The sequence below is a fragment of the Toxorhynchites rutilus genome, chromosome 1, assembly GCF_029784135.1.
Source record: "Toxorhynchites rutilus septentrionalis strain SRP chromosome 1, ASM2978413v1, whole genome shotgun sequence".
Classification (NCBI taxonomy): domain Eukaryota; kingdom Metazoa; phylum Arthropoda; class Insecta; order Diptera; family Culicidae; genus Toxorhynchites; species Toxorhynchites rutilus.
This window is the reverse complement of record NC_073744.1, coordinates 159,031,362-159,051,404: the sequence shown is the minus strand read 5'-3', so window position 1 is coordinate 159,051,404 and position 20,043 is coordinate 159,031,362. Positions and strand designations below refer to the sequence as shown.

Below are 20,043 nucleotides of genomic sequence, written 5' to 3'. Positions count from 1 at the left end.
TCAAAGGAGAAATCGATTCCTCCTCGGAAATGTCAAGCGCAAATCACTTGATTAGTGTTTTTTTGACATCAATACTCCCGGGATAAAAATGAGAAAACTTATCGCTGATTCAATGAAATAGAAGGAAAGTGGACATGCACGTAATTAAAAATACCCGAAAAATTACGCGTTAACAAAAAGAACCTTAATTTCTGCAGACGAAAATTTTCATCGAACTATTCTTTACAGATCACATTTATGTTTTTATTCACAATTTTGACAGAAGACCAGAAGATATGATGATGAATGATTAATTTGAAAAGTCGGACAACACTAAACAAGCAAATGACACTTATTACGTTTCTGCAAAACAAGAACGCACACACACACACACACGTGATGACTTGACCAACAAAATTATTCTCGACAATAGTTGTTGTAATTGGGAGAAAGACGTAAAAAAGTTATCTTATTCCACCGTAAACTCATCACTTCGTTCTGTATACATTCCAACGTGGTGCGGTGAAAAGGAAACAAAAATCGCTTATGATGGTATGAGTAAATGACAAAGTTTCCTTCGTTGCGTTAACGAGACTAGGATTGGTCCTACCACAAGCAGCGTCTCCTTGCGACGAACTTAGCTCCACTGCGAGCGCAGTGGATTATGGGTGAAACGATGCCGGGTTGAAGTCAAACAAATTTAACAAAGACGCTGAGGTGTTGATTTTTGGCCACTTATGGTTCACCGTGGTTCCGCCGTTTGCACAGATGTGTGCGTGTCAAACTGCGCGCTTTGTTTTTGAACCCGCATGGTAGGTACCGACCACAACACGCACACCAAACGACAACGCCGACGACCACCACAATACTTGACACTTTACACTTGAAACTCCATCAACACAAAACGCACCCACAGCCCCACAGACTCGGGAGAATAATATCATTATCGATTGGGCTAAAAATAGCAGCAAACCCACCACCCCTTTCCACTGAATCAGCATGGAATTACCCCAAACACTGTGTGGCAACAGCTAAAGCAAGTGCTGGAGAGAGAGCTACATATGTATCATTTTTCGGACAAATTACAGCTACCCGTCATGTCGCATGTTTTCTATTTCCTGGGATGGGACGGGGGGGCGGTGAAAAGCGACCGATTATGCGTGTTTTCCTATAGCTTTTCTCTTCCATCACGCAAAGTGGGGTTGGGTGGTTCTGGTTGCTTGTTATACTCCCCTGCTGTCTGTGAGTTAATATTTGCTGTGAGGCGGGAAAGAGGGTGGGTCTTTGGCGATTCTAAAAATAAACCACTTTTTTTCGATGGGGTAGCAGTAGATGGTGATATGGTGATGTGTTTGCTGCAGCCAGAATGGAAATGTCAAAAGATGCTCCACGCGCCGTGTTCTGTTGCCTGCTGGCTGGAACGCTCAACCAATGTTTCAAACCGCCCCTCTCGGATTTCCTAGAAGGGATGATATACTTTCGAGAAACGCCCAATTCAATGGAAGCGGGCATTTTTTTCCGAAACAATATCCAAGTTAAAGGTCAACAATAGGACCCAGGTGTACGAGTGGATCACAGTTCTGTTATCATTCAACATCATAGTTTGACATTTTTAAAGATAATACCGTCTGGAGTACACATCTACTATTGTGGATCAATTTGTTTATGATTTTGAAAATTAAAACTGAGTTTACAACAATGAATTTGTTTCAAGTTTTGTACTGAAAAACCGTATGTAGGAGAGGTGTGGATAAAACGGACATGTTAAGAAGAACTTCAATTATATCTTTGGAAACTAAAAATTCTCCTCCCTCTCTTAGGGTGGGCTGTCATACAAATGAAAAACAAATTTCTGCATAACTCGAAAACTAATCAAGCAAATGGAGCCAAATTTGGCATGTGAAGATTTTAGGGGGTACGAAACGTTTCTATGGTGAATAGACACTCCTCCCCCCTCTCTAAGGGGAGAAGAGGGAAGGGGTCTGTCTTTGTTCTATCATATTTTCTGTATCAAACATTTATTCCATGGAACGGAGCAAACATGTTATTTGCAAGTGGTTGAAAAAACTTGAACGAGAATTGTGTCTGAAAATAATCTAATATTATAATGATGAGTTTTGGTAGAAGTACTAGGAATTTTTATTAAAGGGTAAATTCAACGGGGTCGATTAGAAGATCAATCAATGAACAGTTCTGCTATTGGACTCATGAACTTGCGATTAGTAAGAAACCGTGAATGTTTGAAGGTATTGATTACAAAAAACAAATTTTGAGCGGGACGAACTTTTTCCGTGTCAGCTAGTGCTACTATACAAATCAAACACCTGTCCTTTATACCCCCGCTGTCCGTCTTACCCACGGTTCCCCTACATGCACTTCAGACATCAGACGAGTGTATGGCGCGTTTACCTAACCAAAAAACGTAATTTTCATATGTAAAAGTAGGCGATAATCACGCTTCCTTTTAATGCACTAGCTGACCCAGCAAACGATGTTCTGCCATATAATTTATTTCTAGAGAATATTTTGGTGGACACAAATAACGAATAAATTTCAAGAGAGTTTATATGTTATCGTTCTGATGTGTGAAATTGGTTCAAATTATTTTAATGCGAAACATACACATGCGGACCTCTTATTTCTGAATTTTCCCTTTTTATATCCTTGTTTTTATGTTAAGATATGCGTAGTCAATTTTGTCAATTTTTCTAATCATCTCAACTATTTTACAAAGTATTCTATTATTCTAATTTGGGTGAAGACAAACTCAACGATATATAAATGACGCAGATCTGATCAGCCGTTTTGCTGTGATGGTGTTTTAAACGTACGGGGGAATAGAATTTGTATATATAAAGATTTGGTTATGATGCCGTAAAACTATTTTTTCAAGTGTAAGGCAAAGGAATGATTTGTGGGTAAATAATTTGTGGATTTAATCCCACATTATGCAATTTTGCAATTTTAAGATTTGGTATCAATTTTTTTTCGAAAACCCCGATTTCCTTTACTTCCCCCTTGGGTGATTCTTCGATTTTCAATGAACTCAAACTTTGACCACGTAGCGCCACTCTCTCTTGAGTCTGATTGAGCTGAAATTTTGCATAGGGTGTTTTTCCGAGGTGGTCAACATTTTGCATAGGGTAATTTTTTGAAATTTTAGGATCGATTTTTTCCCATACATTCAATGGCGCCCTAACATACAGTCTCCCAACACAACGAGTACATCAACGAGGAAAGAATCATTCTTTCGAATAGAAAAAGACGAGGGGGTAATATCGGGGACCTACCCGGAAGACGTAGGACTACACCAAGTGCTGTCAATTTAAATAACTTACCGAATACTCAAGTAGATTCCTGTATTTCTTAGTAAAATTGCATCTCCAACATCCCCAAAAATAATCCACAAATTGTATAAGGCAGAACGGCAACAGAAAATTCGAAATCGAATGTTTTGTCAAATATCAAAAAATAAATTTCATCAAAAATTTTAGTACTAAAAAAAATATTGAAATTTTGAATTTTTTTTTTGGGATTTAGAGATTCAGTACTACTCTAATTCATATTTTAATGGGTTTCTACGGCTTTTCTAGATATGTGTGATTTTTTTCAGTGTTGCGCGGTATCAAAAAATATTGTTTTTATATATCCAAAAAGTGGTTAGGTAAGGGAGTAAAAAGTGCCCCCAAACCAAATCACTAGCTGTATGGCAAATATTGTAAAGGATATTAAATAAGAAATTTTGGCGGTTTATTTGAACCCCTATGTGGTTTGACGTAGGATCTATAGTGAAAAACGTACTTTTTCGTTTATTTCACGCCATCCTCAATAGATCCGAGATAAAAACTTGAAAAAAATACTGAATGTGCATCTTACCACGGTGTATCAAGAAAAATTATCAAAAAAATATTTCATCATAAATTTTAGTACTAAAAAAAATATTTAAATTTTGAAATTTTTTTTTGGATTTAGAGATTCAGTACTACTCTAATTTATATTTAAATGTGCTCTTACGGCTTTTCTAGATTGATAAATATCTTCAAGCTGTTTTTTTCAAATATCTAATAATAAAAATAAAGTAATTAAATAAAATAATACACAGTACTAAAAAATGTTATAGATTTTCAGGCATTTCGAAATTTTGAAAAAAAAAATTATAACTTTGAGACCACAAATCTGTTTTTTTAAAATTTTAATCTTTTAATTGAAAACCACGAATACAATAAAATAATCGATTTCAAAAAAATAAAAATAATGCAGACGATGAAGAAAATTATTTTTGTGTCACACAATGCTCCTAAAAATACAGGAAAAATTACGCCACATGTAGAAAAAAGACACATACGAACGCATTTAAATAAAAATTTGAGCAGGAGTGGGTCTCAAAGTTATATTTTTTTTTTCAAAATTTCGAAATGCCAGAAAATCTATAACATTTTTTTGTACTGTGTATTCTTTTAAATTTTATTTTCATTATTAGATATTTGAAAAAAAAAACAGTTTGAAGATATTTATCAATCTAGAAAAGCCGTAAGAGCACATTTAAATATGAATTAGAGTAGTACTGAATCTCTAAATCCCAAAAAAATTTTTTTTTTGGATTTAATGGTTAATAACGGTTTGATGACTTATCCCCAGCTCTTGGCCGATGCTACGGCTGCTACTATGCCGATCTTTCTCGGCTAATTCAGCGATTTTGTCGCAACTATAGATCCTACGTCACTATAGATCCTACGTCAAACCACATAGGGGTTCAAATAAACCGCCAAAATTTCTTATTTAATATCCTTTACAATATTTGCCATACAGCTAGTGATTTGGTTTGGGGGCAGTTTTTACTCCCTTACCCGGCAAGGCCCTTTATATTTTAATGAGATTTGGTAGAAGTAGGAGGAAATTTATAGTAGAAAGAAATTGTAAAGGGGTAATCAGAAGATTAATCAATGAATAATTCTGCGATTGGATCCATGAACGTTCGCTTAGTAAGAAAACGTGTATGTTTGAAAGTATGGATAAAAAAATCATTTTGGGCGGGACGAAGATTGCCGGATCAGCTAAAAAACAAATAAATATTTCAAGTTCTACTAAACCGATTTATTTCAAATTTATATGGATACAATCTTTCTTCAACCCTCTGTCGCATGAACCAATGCAAAATTATATTTGATTTCTTCTACCTTTCAAACAAAAATTAAATCGTTTAAAAAAACCTGCTAAAACACAATTTAACTTTTCAAACAGCCACCTTTTTTATCCCATCTGTTTATTTTTATTATTAGACTCAGTAATTCAACTGTAACAGAGCCGAAATTATCGTATACATTTTTCTTATGTTGTATATTACACAGTAGCCGTTTAGGCGTTAGAGTATTCCTCTTCTATTGATACATAACATTTTTCAGCGTAAGAATATTCCTATTGTTCGAATGTTCACAGTTGGACACAGCGGGACTGTTTATATGAGACTTCCATTGTTGTGTTTATAAATAGAACCAAGTACCGATGCAGTAGATCGATTGTATGTGGAATGAGAGGCTGGGATCACCATCACATGATGATTGATGCGAGGACGTAGTAGCTAGAATAACACACAAAAACGGTCAGTTGAGGGCCCTTTATAAGCTCCTGATTGTTCGCTTAGTAGCGGACACGCAACCAATTAGGCTACGAAGACCCCCAGCCACCATTTAGACTAAAATCTTCTTTTTTTGGCTTTCCGACGTTCAAATCATATCAGCATCTTCAAGTTTGATAATTTTCCATGGCTTTGGGAAGCAACAATATGGTAAGGTTTTGGCTTCAAATGATAGCTTAGTCTATTAGCTACCACTTACTGTCAATTTCAATCAATTTTGTATAACTTTATTGGGTAATAAATTCGGTTTAAAGCAACTATTTGCGAAAAGTACATAACCTCACATAACACATAAATGGGAGGCGATCTGGCGTAGTGGTAACATCCATGCCTCTCACGCTAAAAGTCACGAGTTCAATTCTCACTCCCGACATTCTTCCAAAAATGGAAGTAAAAAGTGACGAACCAGCCAAATGAGTTGAAAATCACTATAATACAGATAAAAAAAACATAACACATAACAAAAAAACAAAACGAAGTTTAAAAATATGTTAACTTTTCTACAGTATTACTTTGATAAAAGATCACCCATTATGATGTAGAAAAAAAATCATTAGATTAAACCTCTTACAGGAACAAAAATGTAGGTTTTGTCCAATGCTTTTTTGCCATTTTTCAAATTTTTTAATTTTTCCCGGAAAACGAAAAAACGAAAAAAAATTTTTTTGAAGATTGGGATTTCACCAATAACCAATAATCAAATTACACCAATGGCTTTTGTTAAAATGTAATAATATAATTCATTAACAGATTAAGAATCTTTTCGATTTTTGACGTAGGACTATGTCATTCATTTTTATGCTAGGGTATCTAGTTCAAAGTTTCGAGAACGAGAGCGTTACGCGGTATGATAACCACTCAATTCGAAAGATGTGTCTACGCGTTATATGCTTGTTACTTATTGACGCAGAGACTTGTTTCAATAGTTCTAAAAAGCTTTTGACATCATAAAAATTTAACTCATTGACGATGCTAGTTTTTGTGGTGAATGGAATGAGTTCCCGGACACGGACGTAAAATCGAAGCGCCCGGGGAAATCGTCATAGCAGATACATGCAAGCTGAGTACTTTTTACTCGCTTACATTTTTGATGAAAGGAATGTGTTCCCGAACACGTGCGTAAGATCAAAGCGCCTTGGGCAAATCATCATCAGATCCATGCCAGCTGAGCACTTTTTACTCGGGTGCATTTTTGGTGAACGAAATATGTGTTCCCGAACACGGACGCAAAATCAAGGCGCCTCATTTTTTAGTCAGGACCACCAACAAGATCAAAAGAATTGAATTTAATGTGAATTCCTGTATAAATAATTCCATATTTACACTCATCCACTTACACGCTAACAAGAAGAACTTAATCCATTTTTGGCACTCAGAACTTTTCTCTCCTCGTATTTACAAACCAAAACTGCACATACAAGTCAAAATCAACCAGGTAATGAAATGTCCAGAAAGGAAAATGCTTGGGGAGTGAGCGCGAAGTCGCAGAGATCTTCATCTGGAAACAAGAGCAACGCACGAGTGGTCTTACCAACGAACGTATGTAGCGGCCCAAATCGAAAGCGCCTGATACAAGTCACCGAATGCTGCTGCATTTGGAACAAGCAAAACCGGATCTCACCGGGGCGCGACTAGCTTAGCGATTGTTATTATTGCACGAAAAAGTGGTGACCGATTTACGTCAGCACAAGCGTAAGCCCGATTGGACCATTCCATATCAGGTCGAGGCTGTGTTTGTGTGAGATATATGTAAGTATTGCATGCCTACCCCAGAGAATAGTAATTCAAGAAGCGCGAGCCGACATCGCCGAGACGTTTTTGATTAGTCCATCAAAGTGTGGTTTTATTGATTCCTTTCCTAACTGAATCATGCCGCTGGGGAGTGATAAGAAGTGAATGACACCACACCACAGTTATTCACTCTTGCGTTTCTCGCCCGGAAATATCAAACCTCCACAGATCTCTCGTGCGAAATCGCGCGACGACCCAAAATCGCAAGAGTCTGGCGTGCAACTTCTTTTTTGAATTTCTGCGAAATTAAAGGCAGTAGCCATTGCTGCTGTATAATAAACACGACTCTGGGCACTGCTCTTTGTGTGCAGAACACCACAAAGTGACCTTTTCGGTTGCCGAGATAGTAGGCGCCGCCATGGTTACGCCGAGAAACCGAGCGAGTGCAGAAAAAAGAAAACAAGCACGAGAAGCCCCACCACCAACATTATGGTGTGATGATGATAAGAGAGGAAAGGGAGAGCCTTCCTGCTCTATAGAAGAATCATTACCATCGCCATCGGGAGATTCGAGGAAATTCTTCAGGCGGAAACTGCGCCCCTCTCTGTCTCTCACCATCTTTCTTTCTGTTTGTCCTCATCGTTATCGCGCTGTCATACACCCGCTGCCGTTATTCATGCATACACACTGCGCGCGCCCGCAACTATCATCTGTTTTTGCTTTTTATTATCATTTTCGCTACTCTCCCGTCATCATCTCATGCGCCTTCTTTCTTCTGGATGTTATTGTTTGGTAGCAGCATAATAAATTTCTTCGTCCGATACCGTTCGCCCCCTCATGCGACCAAACGCCAGTCCAGCTTCAGCTTGCTTGAACTGCATTGAACCGAGCATCTCTGTGGATAGCGATGCTTTGGCCCGTCTCGCAATTGAAGTTCCCTTCCTCTCAGCGGGAGGTTATTTAACTGGGTTTTAGAACTTTACAATTATTATGGTACTATTTGAGAATTACCAAAATCCGCTAGCATTCGGCAGAAACAGCGCAGCGTTATTAATGCTGATGTCAAACACAGTTGTTTTGCTCGATAGAAAGGATGAATGGAAGATATCGAAAATATCGCACACAGGGATGTAATTTTGTTCGGTAGAGGCGTCGCGTGGATTTTCATGTCGTCTGATGAAGAGTGCTTCTGAATTTTCGCACCACATCATTTCTGCATCTTTACTGGGTTGTGAGTATAGTATTTGGGAACCGAGAGCGATTTTTGGATCGATTTTTAGAATATCGATCTTTTTCATTCCGATTTTCGATTTTTGGATCGATTTTTTGTACTCGAAAAAATCGCGAAAATCGATCTCTTTTTCCGATTTTTTCGATCTTAGATTTTTTTTTGTAGGTTTGTTTTTCAATTGATATCCCCAGTTGATGGAAAATACGCGCTGCTGTTTTTAATATGGACGGCTAAATTTATAAGTGCTGGGTCCCGTTCATGCCTTTTGGAAAACGTCTTGTACATTTTCCATCTGCCATGTAAGGTGATAAACTATTTAGATCACCACGTATGCAATGAATATATGCAATCGAACAGTCACCCATATTCCGGAATACTATTGCTTTGAATCTCGATAGGATCTTACGATTCGCCTTTTGTATTCTGAAATCCGAACGACCTCAATTAATTCGTGCTATGAACTGTGGCAATCTTGGCCTTGGTGCAGAGTAAACATTCTAAATTGCTAAAATTTTGATGAAAATCATTACCCGATTTTGTTCAAATACTTAGAATACAGTCCTAGCGTAACGTTCTATAAATCTCTTTGCATTTCCGTCAAAATTTTATCCATAATATGGAATCATTTTGAGAGACAATTTGTGAAATTGTTTTCCTGTTACACAGAACGCATATTAGAGGCTATCTTCATTTTTTCCGTAAAGTCCTTGGTGGATCACACCACTGAGGGAGATGGTGGATCCTTCGGCTGAAGGAGGGCCGGATTTTGATAGCTCAGGAAGGAGTGATTTGAACGGTAAGGATCGGGATGAAATAGGGAATCTATTGCATTTCACACTTGCTCAACATTTGAGCTTTCGGTCGCGAACAGTCATATTTTTTGTTCTAAAAGCGTGTTCATTTCACCCGAGATTTAATTACCATTTTCGTTCACAAAAATAGTTCAATGTCGAATTGCATTTCAAGGCTGCCACATTTGCACAAATCGATTGAACTTGAGTTGCGATCCGTACAGGAAATTCTGATTCGATCGGATTTCAGAATAATGGAGAACAGTTGATCAGTAGATGGATCTGGGATTTCCGAGGAAATTATTTTATCCTAAAAACTAAAAATGTGCGTATAAGGTAATCTTTGCTTTTGTCATTCAACCGAATACATCCAGCAACATGTTGGAAAGAACACGTGTAATTTTGTAATGGAGTTCATTGAAGACATCATTTCATTTTTTTTGAACACGTGCGGTCGTTTGAACAAAGGCTGTGTCCGTGTTGCTCATGATAACGTCTGGCAAGTGAATGTATTCTGTTGATTGTTTCATAGGAATCGCAGTCATTCGCTCTCTACCTTTGCGTATATGTTGACCATGGATTATTGGCAGAGCTCAAGACATCGTAGAATGACGTTGTCCTGACTGCGTCAATTCATCAAACGACACACATAATATTCCCGTTCTGGTCAGGAGAATTTTTCGTCAAAGAAATGTCCTCTGTCTAGCACTGTGGTCACGCGTATTCTAGATTTTGCCACTCAGAATGCATTCAAGGCGTGTTATTTGGCATAGAAAACTCAGCTAGGTACTAATAAAAATGATGCATGTAATACTTCGTTGAGACGACGAAGTTCCTCTAGGAACGTTAGTGCCATTCGAGAAGAAGATGTTATGCAAAAAAAAAAAAAACAAAAACAAAATTATTCAGAAAAAATGCATAGGACCACCCAAATCGGTATGAAATATACTGTAATCGGTATCCCAGCGGTATCATATATAGTTTACGACCTATTCTCATGTCTACCAAGTTTTTAGAGTATAATTTCATAAAAATCGGTCGAGCCGTTTCAGAGGAGTTCGACCACGAACATCGTGACACGAGATGTTTATATATATAGATTCATGATCAAAGAAGAAAGGATAATTTCTCATACAACTAAAATATCTCTGTATGGGAAGGTCCTACATGAAACTTATAGGAACCAAATGGAAGCTGGTTGATAAGGTTATTTGGTTTTGCTATTAAGTTGGTTAGCATCCAATTGTGTCAGCCCAATTTTTTTTTTTTAAACAGAAAAAAATCGTTTTTTCATTTTTTCCCGACATTTTTGTCCACTGCGTCTACATGCATCAAGTTAAAAATATGTTGGTATAATATTAAAAAAAAACTGAAGGTTAAACTTTAAAATGAGTATTCGAAAGCTTGTTTTCGACATTCAAAAGTAATGAAAAGAGATCTGCATGGTGGGGTACGAATTCGAGTTTGAGTCACTGTACGTACTTCAATTATCTGTGAATCATCGCTATGTCTAACAACAGACAATCCAACATTCACAAATCATTAACACAAAAAAACCACAACAGCGCAGAGCGACGTCATCATCGATCGCACAGCCTTCTTCAATCAGACCGCAACCATGACAGAACGTGAACCGAGATCGACACGTGTGTAGGCGTTTTCGCCACTTTCTGCCGGCATTCATTATTAATACTCCTTCAACTATTCTCTCTCCCCCTTCCCAACCGTTTGGCACAATCATAGTTTACAACAGCAACGAAATAAGGCAGCTCAACAAAAGTCAAAGACGAGGAAGACGAGTGGAGCAAAAGCAGTAGGAACATAAAAAATGGCTGATTGCTTGTGCCCGCATTTCGCCACAGAGCGCGCACGATCCGCATTATTTCGCCACTCCTTCAAATTCGAAGAATTTGACGGAGGCAGCGATGGGCATTTTTCGCCACTGCACGCGCTGCGCTGTGTGGTTGAACTTCCCGAGAAAGTTTATCGCTTTTTGAAGTTCGCGTTGCACGGTGAGAAAAATGAAAGCCATCAATTGGTTTAGGTTCGAAACAAAAAAAAAAGGTTTCTAGAAAACTTTAATGACGGCAAACCAACACCCTCCCAGCATCAGCGAATATTTTATGGGGCTTCAAGATTTAAGAAAACAGAGTTATTTTTACCAGTGCTCAGCACACAATCACCTGCTCGCTTTCGCGGAATTTCAAATATTTCAACAACATACTTTCGGGAAACTGCTGCCTCTTTCCGGCGTGCGCTGTAAAGGTCATGTGAATCCGATTGTTTACCTTCCTAAAATTCGCTCGTTGGGGAGGAGTGTTTTTCCACTCGCAATTTTAGGGACTGGTGTAGCGTCCGATGACGTTTGGGTTCTCGACAATTAGCTGTGATTCGCGGAATCGAAGATACAGTTCCTAATTCTCGATTTATTGTTGAACCTGGTAATATATGTATTTGAGGGGCTCCAGGATGTAATTCATTCGATTGAAATGTTAACAACCAATATTTATATTGCATTGAAGATATAATATTTTCTGTACCCGAAGAACGCAATTTTCGAGAAGTTTCATTGCATGATTTTTTCTTGAGATAAGTGCAGCTGGTAGTGATTGTTTACTTGTCGAAGTTTACAAAAGTTATGTTTCATCGGTGAACAAGTGTGAACAGTAATTTATACCTTTAAGAAGCAATGACTTAAATTTAGTTGATGAATAACATGAAAAGACGCCGAGAAAAAATTAGAACATACATTAGGAAGCACGTACTGTCTGAGGCTATCACTGGTAAACGGTAAACGGAGCTCTGAAGGAAAAACGACCGAAATGTGTGTATAAACAGAAACAAGAAAATTTTACAACTTGACAACGCCATACCACATGTTCATGGATTTGTAGAAAATTCAGTGATCTGATATTATCTCACATTCCAATCGAAATCCTCACCCATGGAATTATTCGCACACTTTCAATTCTCATTCAATATCGCGTTTATATCCTATTTTTATTTTAGCTTTTCTGTTTTCAATTTCAATTTCATTTGTTATATAAATTTAACTTTCTATTGCACTGCTATTGCTAATACTTCTCTTAATTTAGATTATATTATTAGCCTCAAGTTAGCCAGAAATAATATTCTAAATAAGAAATGTATTGATAATACCTCTAGTGGTTATTTGTTCTCAAACAAATTGATGTTTATTTCAAATTCATTTGCAATGTTTCACAAATTCACAAATCGATATGATATAGAAAGATGATTCACATCCTCCCACAACATAGTATAGTTGATATCTTCGATGTTACGTTGCATAGAGAGGGAGATTAAGGAACAGGAAAGAAAAAAAAAGGAAGAGAGAGAAGGAAGAGAGAAGGGGAAGATAAAGGGAGAGAGAGAAAGAAAAAGAGAGAGAGAAAGGAAGAGAGAGAAGGAAGAGAGAAGAGGAAGATAAAGGGAGAGAAAGAGAAAGAAAGAGAGAGAGAGAAAGAAAGAGAAAGAGAGAAAGAAAGAGAAAGAGAGAGAGAAAGGGAGAAAGAGAGAGAGAGAAAAGGAGAGAGAAAGGGAGAAAGAGAGAGAGAGAAAAGGAGAGAGAAAGGGAGAAAGAGAGAGAGAGAGAGAAAAGGAGAGAGAGGGAGAGAAAGAGAGAGGGAAAGGGAGAGAGAGGGAGAGAAAGAGAGAGGGAAAGGGAGAGAGAGGGAGAGAAAGAGAGAGGGAAAGGGAGAAAGAGAGAGAGGGAGAGAAAGAAAGAGCGAAACGGAGAGAGAGGGAGAGAAAGAGAGAGAGAAAGGGAGAGAGAGAGAGAAAGGGAGATAGAGAGAAAGGGAGAGAGAAAGAGAAAGGGAGAGAGAAAGAGAAAGAGAGAGAAAGAGATAGAGAGAGGAAGGGAGGGAGAGAGAAAGGGAGAGAGAGAGAAAGAGAGTGAAGAGAGAGAGAAAGGGAGTGAAGAGAGAGAGAAAGAGAGTGAAGAGAGAGAGAAAGAGAGTGGAGAGAGAAATAAAAGAGAGAGAAAGAGGGTGAAGAGAGAAATAAAAGAAAGAGAGTGGAGAGAGAAATAAAAAATAGAAAAAAGAAATAAAAAATAGAATAAAGAAAAAAAAGAAAAGAAGGTATAAGTTTTTCCGTTTTGTGTTTTCAATTTTCAGTATCACTCAAGATCAAGTGATCAATCAACACCATATATCAAAGCTGAGAATTAATTTGCAAATATTGCTGTTGTGCCGATTGCTTGCGCCGCTTAGTGAAGGTATTCTGTGAGAGGAGTAAAGCGTTTGTTGAATACGATAAAGGACCGTGCTATTGAATATATTAAACTGAGCAAATTATTTGTCCAATCAGCACACTTAAGAGATGCAATAAGTTCGGAAGTCAATTACGGACGTCCAGACTTATTCATTGCAACGAAAAACGAAAATTTGCAACGAAAAAACGTAATTTTCCACAAAGCTCTGAATTCAATCGAATAAGAAATGTGTTTCATTCAATCACTAATTAAAACTCGAGTGGTGTAATTTGTTATCGATTATTTTTGAAGAACTTCGAATTTTGATGAAGTTTTATGGCACACTGCATTCAGCATGACGACCGCTTTCTGAGTTATAGCTTGCAGTTTCGATACGGCCGGTCTTGACTTACGTTTCCGCATGATGACGTCCATCTCCGCTAAGTATTTTTTCAGTGTCTGGCCCAGTGCTCAGGCCTCCCGTCCCGAAGCCCGAAAAGACGTAGCCACCTTTTCTTCTGTCCTTTGCTTTAATCTCACCTGCAGTTCACGATCGCGTTGCTGCGTTGGACGACCGAAACCCGGCTTGTTTTTATTCTTCTCCAGAAGTGGAAGCAACTTTCTTTGCAACGGGATGGAGCTCCCATTACGCACCAACTTCCACAGCTCAACTGAATGCGTCGTCAAATTTTATTTGAAAACTCTTGGGTTACTATGATTCACGATGCACAAGGGTCTCATTACCAGGTGTTAAGGTGAACGCATGAAAAATTGGTAAAATTTGTCCATTTTTTAATGCACGAAAAGTACTTTAAGTGCAACAAAACAAGACTATAACGTCTGAAATTTGACTCGAAATTGGTGAGAAGCAGACACACACAAGGTAGATTCAACATAGGTGACCATTAGGCATTTTTTATCGCGAAATAATTTCAATCGCCACAGCCAACGCAATGCAACACAAAACTATTCTCGTAAAAAATCAGCAAAGCATGACAATAAAAGCTTGCATAAATTAATGCCAGAGAGTCGATGACGAACTCGAAAGCACGCTGTATGCTGTTCCACTAAAATCATTCAACATTCGCAGCGGAGTTTACAAAATTAGCACTCATGCAGAAGAGATCCGGTTCGGGGTTCCGACGTTTTCGGCCAGATTGGCAGAATGTCAAATAACGTTACACCCTTCCCCCAGACGTGAAACGTGAAAACGCAGATGCGTCGTCTACATAAATAGGTAAACAACAACAACCACAAAACAACTACTCACCGAGTTTTAAAACGTGCATTTCTTGACGCAACATGGAGCGTGGCGCGTGGCTTTTCGGGGCCGGCGGCCGTTGAATCTCAACGGCGGAGATGAGCGCACACCTTTCGGTTCAGCAGTTCAGCATGTTGTTTACAAACACAAGTAGCGGCAGCAGGTTTCGGTGCCAATCAGGTGATGATGGTAGGACAGGAACAGATCTTTGCGCAAAATTTTAGACACACCGCTTGTTGTTTTTTAATTTTTTTTCCCTTTGACAACTACTAAATATATATGAATTTCACCACTGACGACGACGAAATCGGCACACAACTTTCAAAAAGCTTCCCGATAGGGGCTTATTTTGCACTTTCTTCTGCACAAACTGCCGCAAACTTATTCGCTCGCGTTTTTTTGTATTTTTTGTTGTTGCTATTTTATTGACTTCTCCTTGACCGAAATGCGGCCAAACTCGTGTCTCGTGTGTCAGGATTCGCACTCACTCCACTACGAGATACCGGTTTTGACCGATCACTCTCTGCGGCACGGCACCACCAATTGGAACAGTAAAATTTTCAACTAATTATCACTTTTTCATCTCTAACAACGGATGGCGGATAGCTCTCTTCTATCTACTATCGGCTGCTGCTGCGGAAGGGAATCACACTCTCAGAAACGGCGAAAACGTGGGCAATAATTTACACTAATAGGGTCGCGCGGCGGCTGCTGTCCGACCGACGATTTGTCCGGATTGGACGAGGAGGGAACAATCTCAATGCTTATCTGTGCTAACGAGAGGGGCAACCAAAGACGGCGGTTGAATAGAAGCAGAGAGCGTGATGAAGAGCAAAAGAAACAAACAACAACCTCTGGAGGTACTTTTCCACTGATGTTGTTGCTGTTCGTCCCCGGTCGTCGGAAATGGGGTAGAGGATTCACCCTGGAGCAACAGATCTTTGTGTCGATCCCAGTACGGTGGTTAATTAGAAAAAATAACACTCCACTCGGTGGCAGTATTCTCCGAGTGTGATGATATTATGCGATTGTTTCTGTACAGAGATGCTGGACAGACAGTCGGGAATAGAAACCATGTTGAATTTTGACCAACGGTGGAATAGTTTTCAGGTTACGTCCATCAGTCCCAAAATCAACCGACAACCCTTATATGTTCACAAATAGTGTGAAACTATTTTAACAAACCATCAAAGACTCATTCAATAAATGACCCGGAATTCGACTATGAGTGGTAGACAGCTCTTTCGTTTAGTTCTTAGTGTTCACAGATTTGCGCGATTTTTTCGAGTACAAAGAACCGATACAGAAATTATAGGGGGTTGTATCCAAGACACGATCACTTAGGACGTAGGACTACGCATTCATTTTATTTAATTTGTTTATCATTTCGGATATTGTTAATATAATTGTTCCACCAGCACCCACCGTTATTGCACATCCCTTAACCACTTCACTTTATCTTTGTCAGTCCAGAAAAACAAAAAAAAATCCATAGAGGTGATGCAATATTTATACGCTGGCGACAGCTTTCTTACTATGCAAGGGTGGAGTTTACGTCGCAAATATCCTCTTTTCGTTGTCCCCTTCGTTGTTTCTATTCTCGTAACTGCATAACTTGCTCGTTTCGGTATCCAAAAAACTCTAATTTTAATGTCTGCGACACTAGTAAATGAAGTCCGATTGAGCTAATACTTTGCATTGAGTATATTATCGTGCAAATCAACATTACGCAGTAATTTCCGAATGAAAAATCGAGATAACTATTTTTAATGGCACTCAAAACCATACGTTTGACTCGTATTCCGAAAAAACGACTCAGCCCCAAAGTGTCGATTTGTGACAAATAATTTTTTTTCGAGATGACAGTAGGTCTCGACGTTTCACGCAATTTTAAGACATTTAGAATAAAAAAAAACGAAAACCCCGATTTCCTTTACTTCCTCTCAAGGGGGGTTTCGATGTTCAAAAAACTCAAACTTTGATCGCTTTGTGCCACTCTCCCTTAACTCCGATTGAGCTGAAATTGTGCATTCGTTTGTATTGATTAAATTCTTGATTGAATGAAACAGTTTCCAAATTCAATTGAATTCAATATATTTGCTCTGTGAGTGAAAAAAATGAACAAATGCCGTGTAAAGTCAATTCATTTATTGTGATTGATTGTTCTTCGTTACAAGTAAATTTAATGACGGACCTTTTACGTTTGGTATGATGACTAGAACAAAATATATGTACGGAAAAATTATCAAACGTTTGATGAACCAGCCTAAGGCTGAAAATCTTTCCAATAAAGACCAAAAAAAAAATTATCAAACGATTATTTTATTTTACATTTCCCTCTGAAGTTTACATCCCAAAAGTGTACATACTTCTCGAATCTCGAATTTGCTTGAAACTGGGAAGTTCATTCGCTTCTAGTGTCTGCACGATTTTCCCAGGTTCCTAAGTTTAGAAGATCATGTTAGGACAGACATATTCCACTCTGCACAAAGGCAAGCGAGGACAAAAGTGTTAGGGAAACACATTTCAATCGGAACAAAAATACCCCCGATTTGTATAAATTCGCAATGCCGATTTCCCCACGCTTCATGGATTTGAAGTCTGTGTTAGGGAAACACATTCCAGTCGGAACAAAAATACCCCCGACTTGCATGAATTTGAAATACCGATTTCTCCAGGCACCTTGGTTTAGAAATCTCTATTAGGGAACACATTTCGGTGGGAACAAAAGCTCCCCCTACTTCCGTGTGTTCTTCTTCTTCTTTTTGGCTTTAAGAGGGTTTAAACTTTTCAGTTCACTCGCCTCTAGGCTCTTTCGTGTGTTTGCAATGCCGATTTCGCTGCTTGGTTTTAAAGTCTGTGTTAGGGAACATTTTTCGATGAGAACAAAAGTCCCCCTACTTTCATGTATTTGCAATGTCGATTTCCCCAAGGCTGCTTGGTTTTGATGGCTGTGTTAGGGAAACCGTAAATCGGGCCAATCAAAACGATGCAGTTAGGGCGTTTAGATAACGCCTAATATTTTACAGTTATTCAATTGTTTATCTAATGAAAAACAACATTTTGTTAGTTGCGATAGATGCGTAGAAATATTCCCTATCAAGTGATGCAAACATCTCTCCTATCCAGTACGAAATGTTCGAGCTATAAGCATTCGAAATCTTTCATTTTTTCCTGCATGTTCTGTGTTTAGGTTTTCATTTTACCCTCCATATATTCCGGTTAGACGTAGTCCCACGTCAATATCTTTATTATTAGGGAAATACGGGGTAAGACCGTCCCTCTAAGAAAACCAATATTCATTCAAACGTCCTTCAGGAATTCCCCTATTTGTTGTACTACATATCATTGAGTATCTAATAATCTACTACAAAAAATGTGTAACTGTTGATTGTATAACTTTTTTTGCTTTTTTCATTAATTTTTGAAATGATAAAAAATTGCTTTTTATTTCGCTGACGGGGTAAGAAGGACCACCCGCGGGGTAAGACGGGTCACTTCTAGTTTTATAAGAAATCCTCAGTTTTTTTGGCAAATAAGTTGCGCAAGAAGCAGCATGCATCAATCGATGAAACAAATTAACAAATTCTTGCACAAAACGAAAGCCCAAATAATTTTCCATATTGTCTAGATGTCTGGATATTCCAAAAATTCCGGAAAATTCCAGATAATTCTGGAAGGTTGGCAACGCTGGTATTTATTATTAATGCTCATATTATTGTATAAGCGAAGACAATCTCTGTGGACCAAAAAGCGACTGCCGAATATAGACGACGTCAACCGCTTCGATGCCCCAAGTGACTGCCGTATATGCAAAATCTACATTCTGTCTAATATATACTGGTTATTTGTGTTTTTAAAGAAAATCTTCTTCTTCTTCAATGGCACTAACGTTCCTAGAGGAACTTCGCCGTCTCAACGTAGTATTACTTGCGTCATTTTTATTAGTACTTAGTTGAGATTTCTATGCCAAATAACACGCCTTGAATGCATTCTGAGTGGCAAGCTCTAGAATACGCGTGATCACAGTGCAAAGAATTTAAAGAAAATGCTTTATTTATTATCTAAATTTATCTTATCCCCTTCAAAATGGGCCTCTTCTGAAGAAATACAATTTTACTACGCACAACATTCAGTCATCGAAACAATTTTATAGCTGTATTCAAGAATTGCCTTCAGTTCACGCAGCGAATTCATTTCTATATCTTCAATACTGTCAAAACGGTTCCCATAAAGCGGTGATTTGAGTTTGAGAAATTTAAGATAGTTTGAGAAATACGAAAAAGTCTCACCCAAGTCTCGCCGTCGATACTCAATCGTTGTATGAACGTAGGATCAGAATGTGATCGTTCAAGCATGTCTTCAGGCACTTGATTGCGATGAAATTTTTGAAAAAAATTAAGCTGTTTTGACACTAGTCATGCTGCGACTTTTCTCATGCCCAAAACATCAACCAAACTACGACGAACGGTCTCGTGAGAGATATTTAATTCACGGGCTAGCTCTCACATTTTGTTTGCAACACAAAATTTTATACTAATTCTCTGATCAATAGAATTAACCATATCAGAAGAAAGTTTACTTGTTTTTAATGACGCTGTAAACAAAGTGACAGATCGCGCTTAAAATTGACATTAAAACCACTGACAACAGTACCAACTAAAAAAAATTGCAAAATTTTCACCGGGAAGGTTTTAAATTACAAATTCCTGATATATACTTGACGGAATGTATGGGCAAAGTTACTCATAAGGCGGCATCAATTTCTCCATGGCAACATTCGGTTGATTTTATGCGGACAAATTTAACGGATGAAGCATTTGACGAATGGGCCTGCAATATGGACAGGTGGTTGATTTGTATAGTTACATTTTGAATTTAAGATTTCTGTTAATAAGAACATCTTCCACATGTTATTCTATAATATTTAGGCCATCCTATGGCAATGAATACTGATCAAAAGTGTAAAAGAGAAACAAAAACCGAAAATCATAAATGATTCCGCGTGTGGGTGTAATTTTAGCTGCTTCGATATTAAGCATTTTGAGCATTTCATTAAAAAACAATTAGGTAGAAAAACAGTATATTGAATTGCAATAAACAGCATCAAAGTTTTGGGTTTCCAAAGATATAATTGAAGTTCTTCTTAACATGTCCGTCTTAACGCCCTCCCGCCCCCCCCCCCTTCCCTATCTGTGG

General features: G+C 38.2%; 1 protein-coding gene across 11 annotated transcripts in view; it reads right to left on the bottom strand.

The window, feature by feature from the left end:
- Positions 1–20,043, bottom strand: part of LOC129775285 (histone deacetylase 4) — a 138,777-nt gene that overhangs the window by 38,331 nt on the left and 80,403 nt on the right. For 4 of the 11 annotated variants that reach the window (XM_055780133.1, XM_055779966.1, XM_055780047.1 and 1 more), the window contains one exon: positions 14,854–15,477. The exons of 6 other annotated variants lie outside the window; for them this stretch is intronic. In XM_055780133.1, the coding sequence (XP_055636108.1) occupies positions 14,854–14,887 (34 nt within the window). In that variant the 5' untranslated portion in view covers positions 14,888–15,477. The remainder of the gene's footprint in view (positions 1–14,853; positions 15,478–20,043) is intronic. One more of the 11 variants, XM_055780297.1, reaches the window with a different exon arrangement.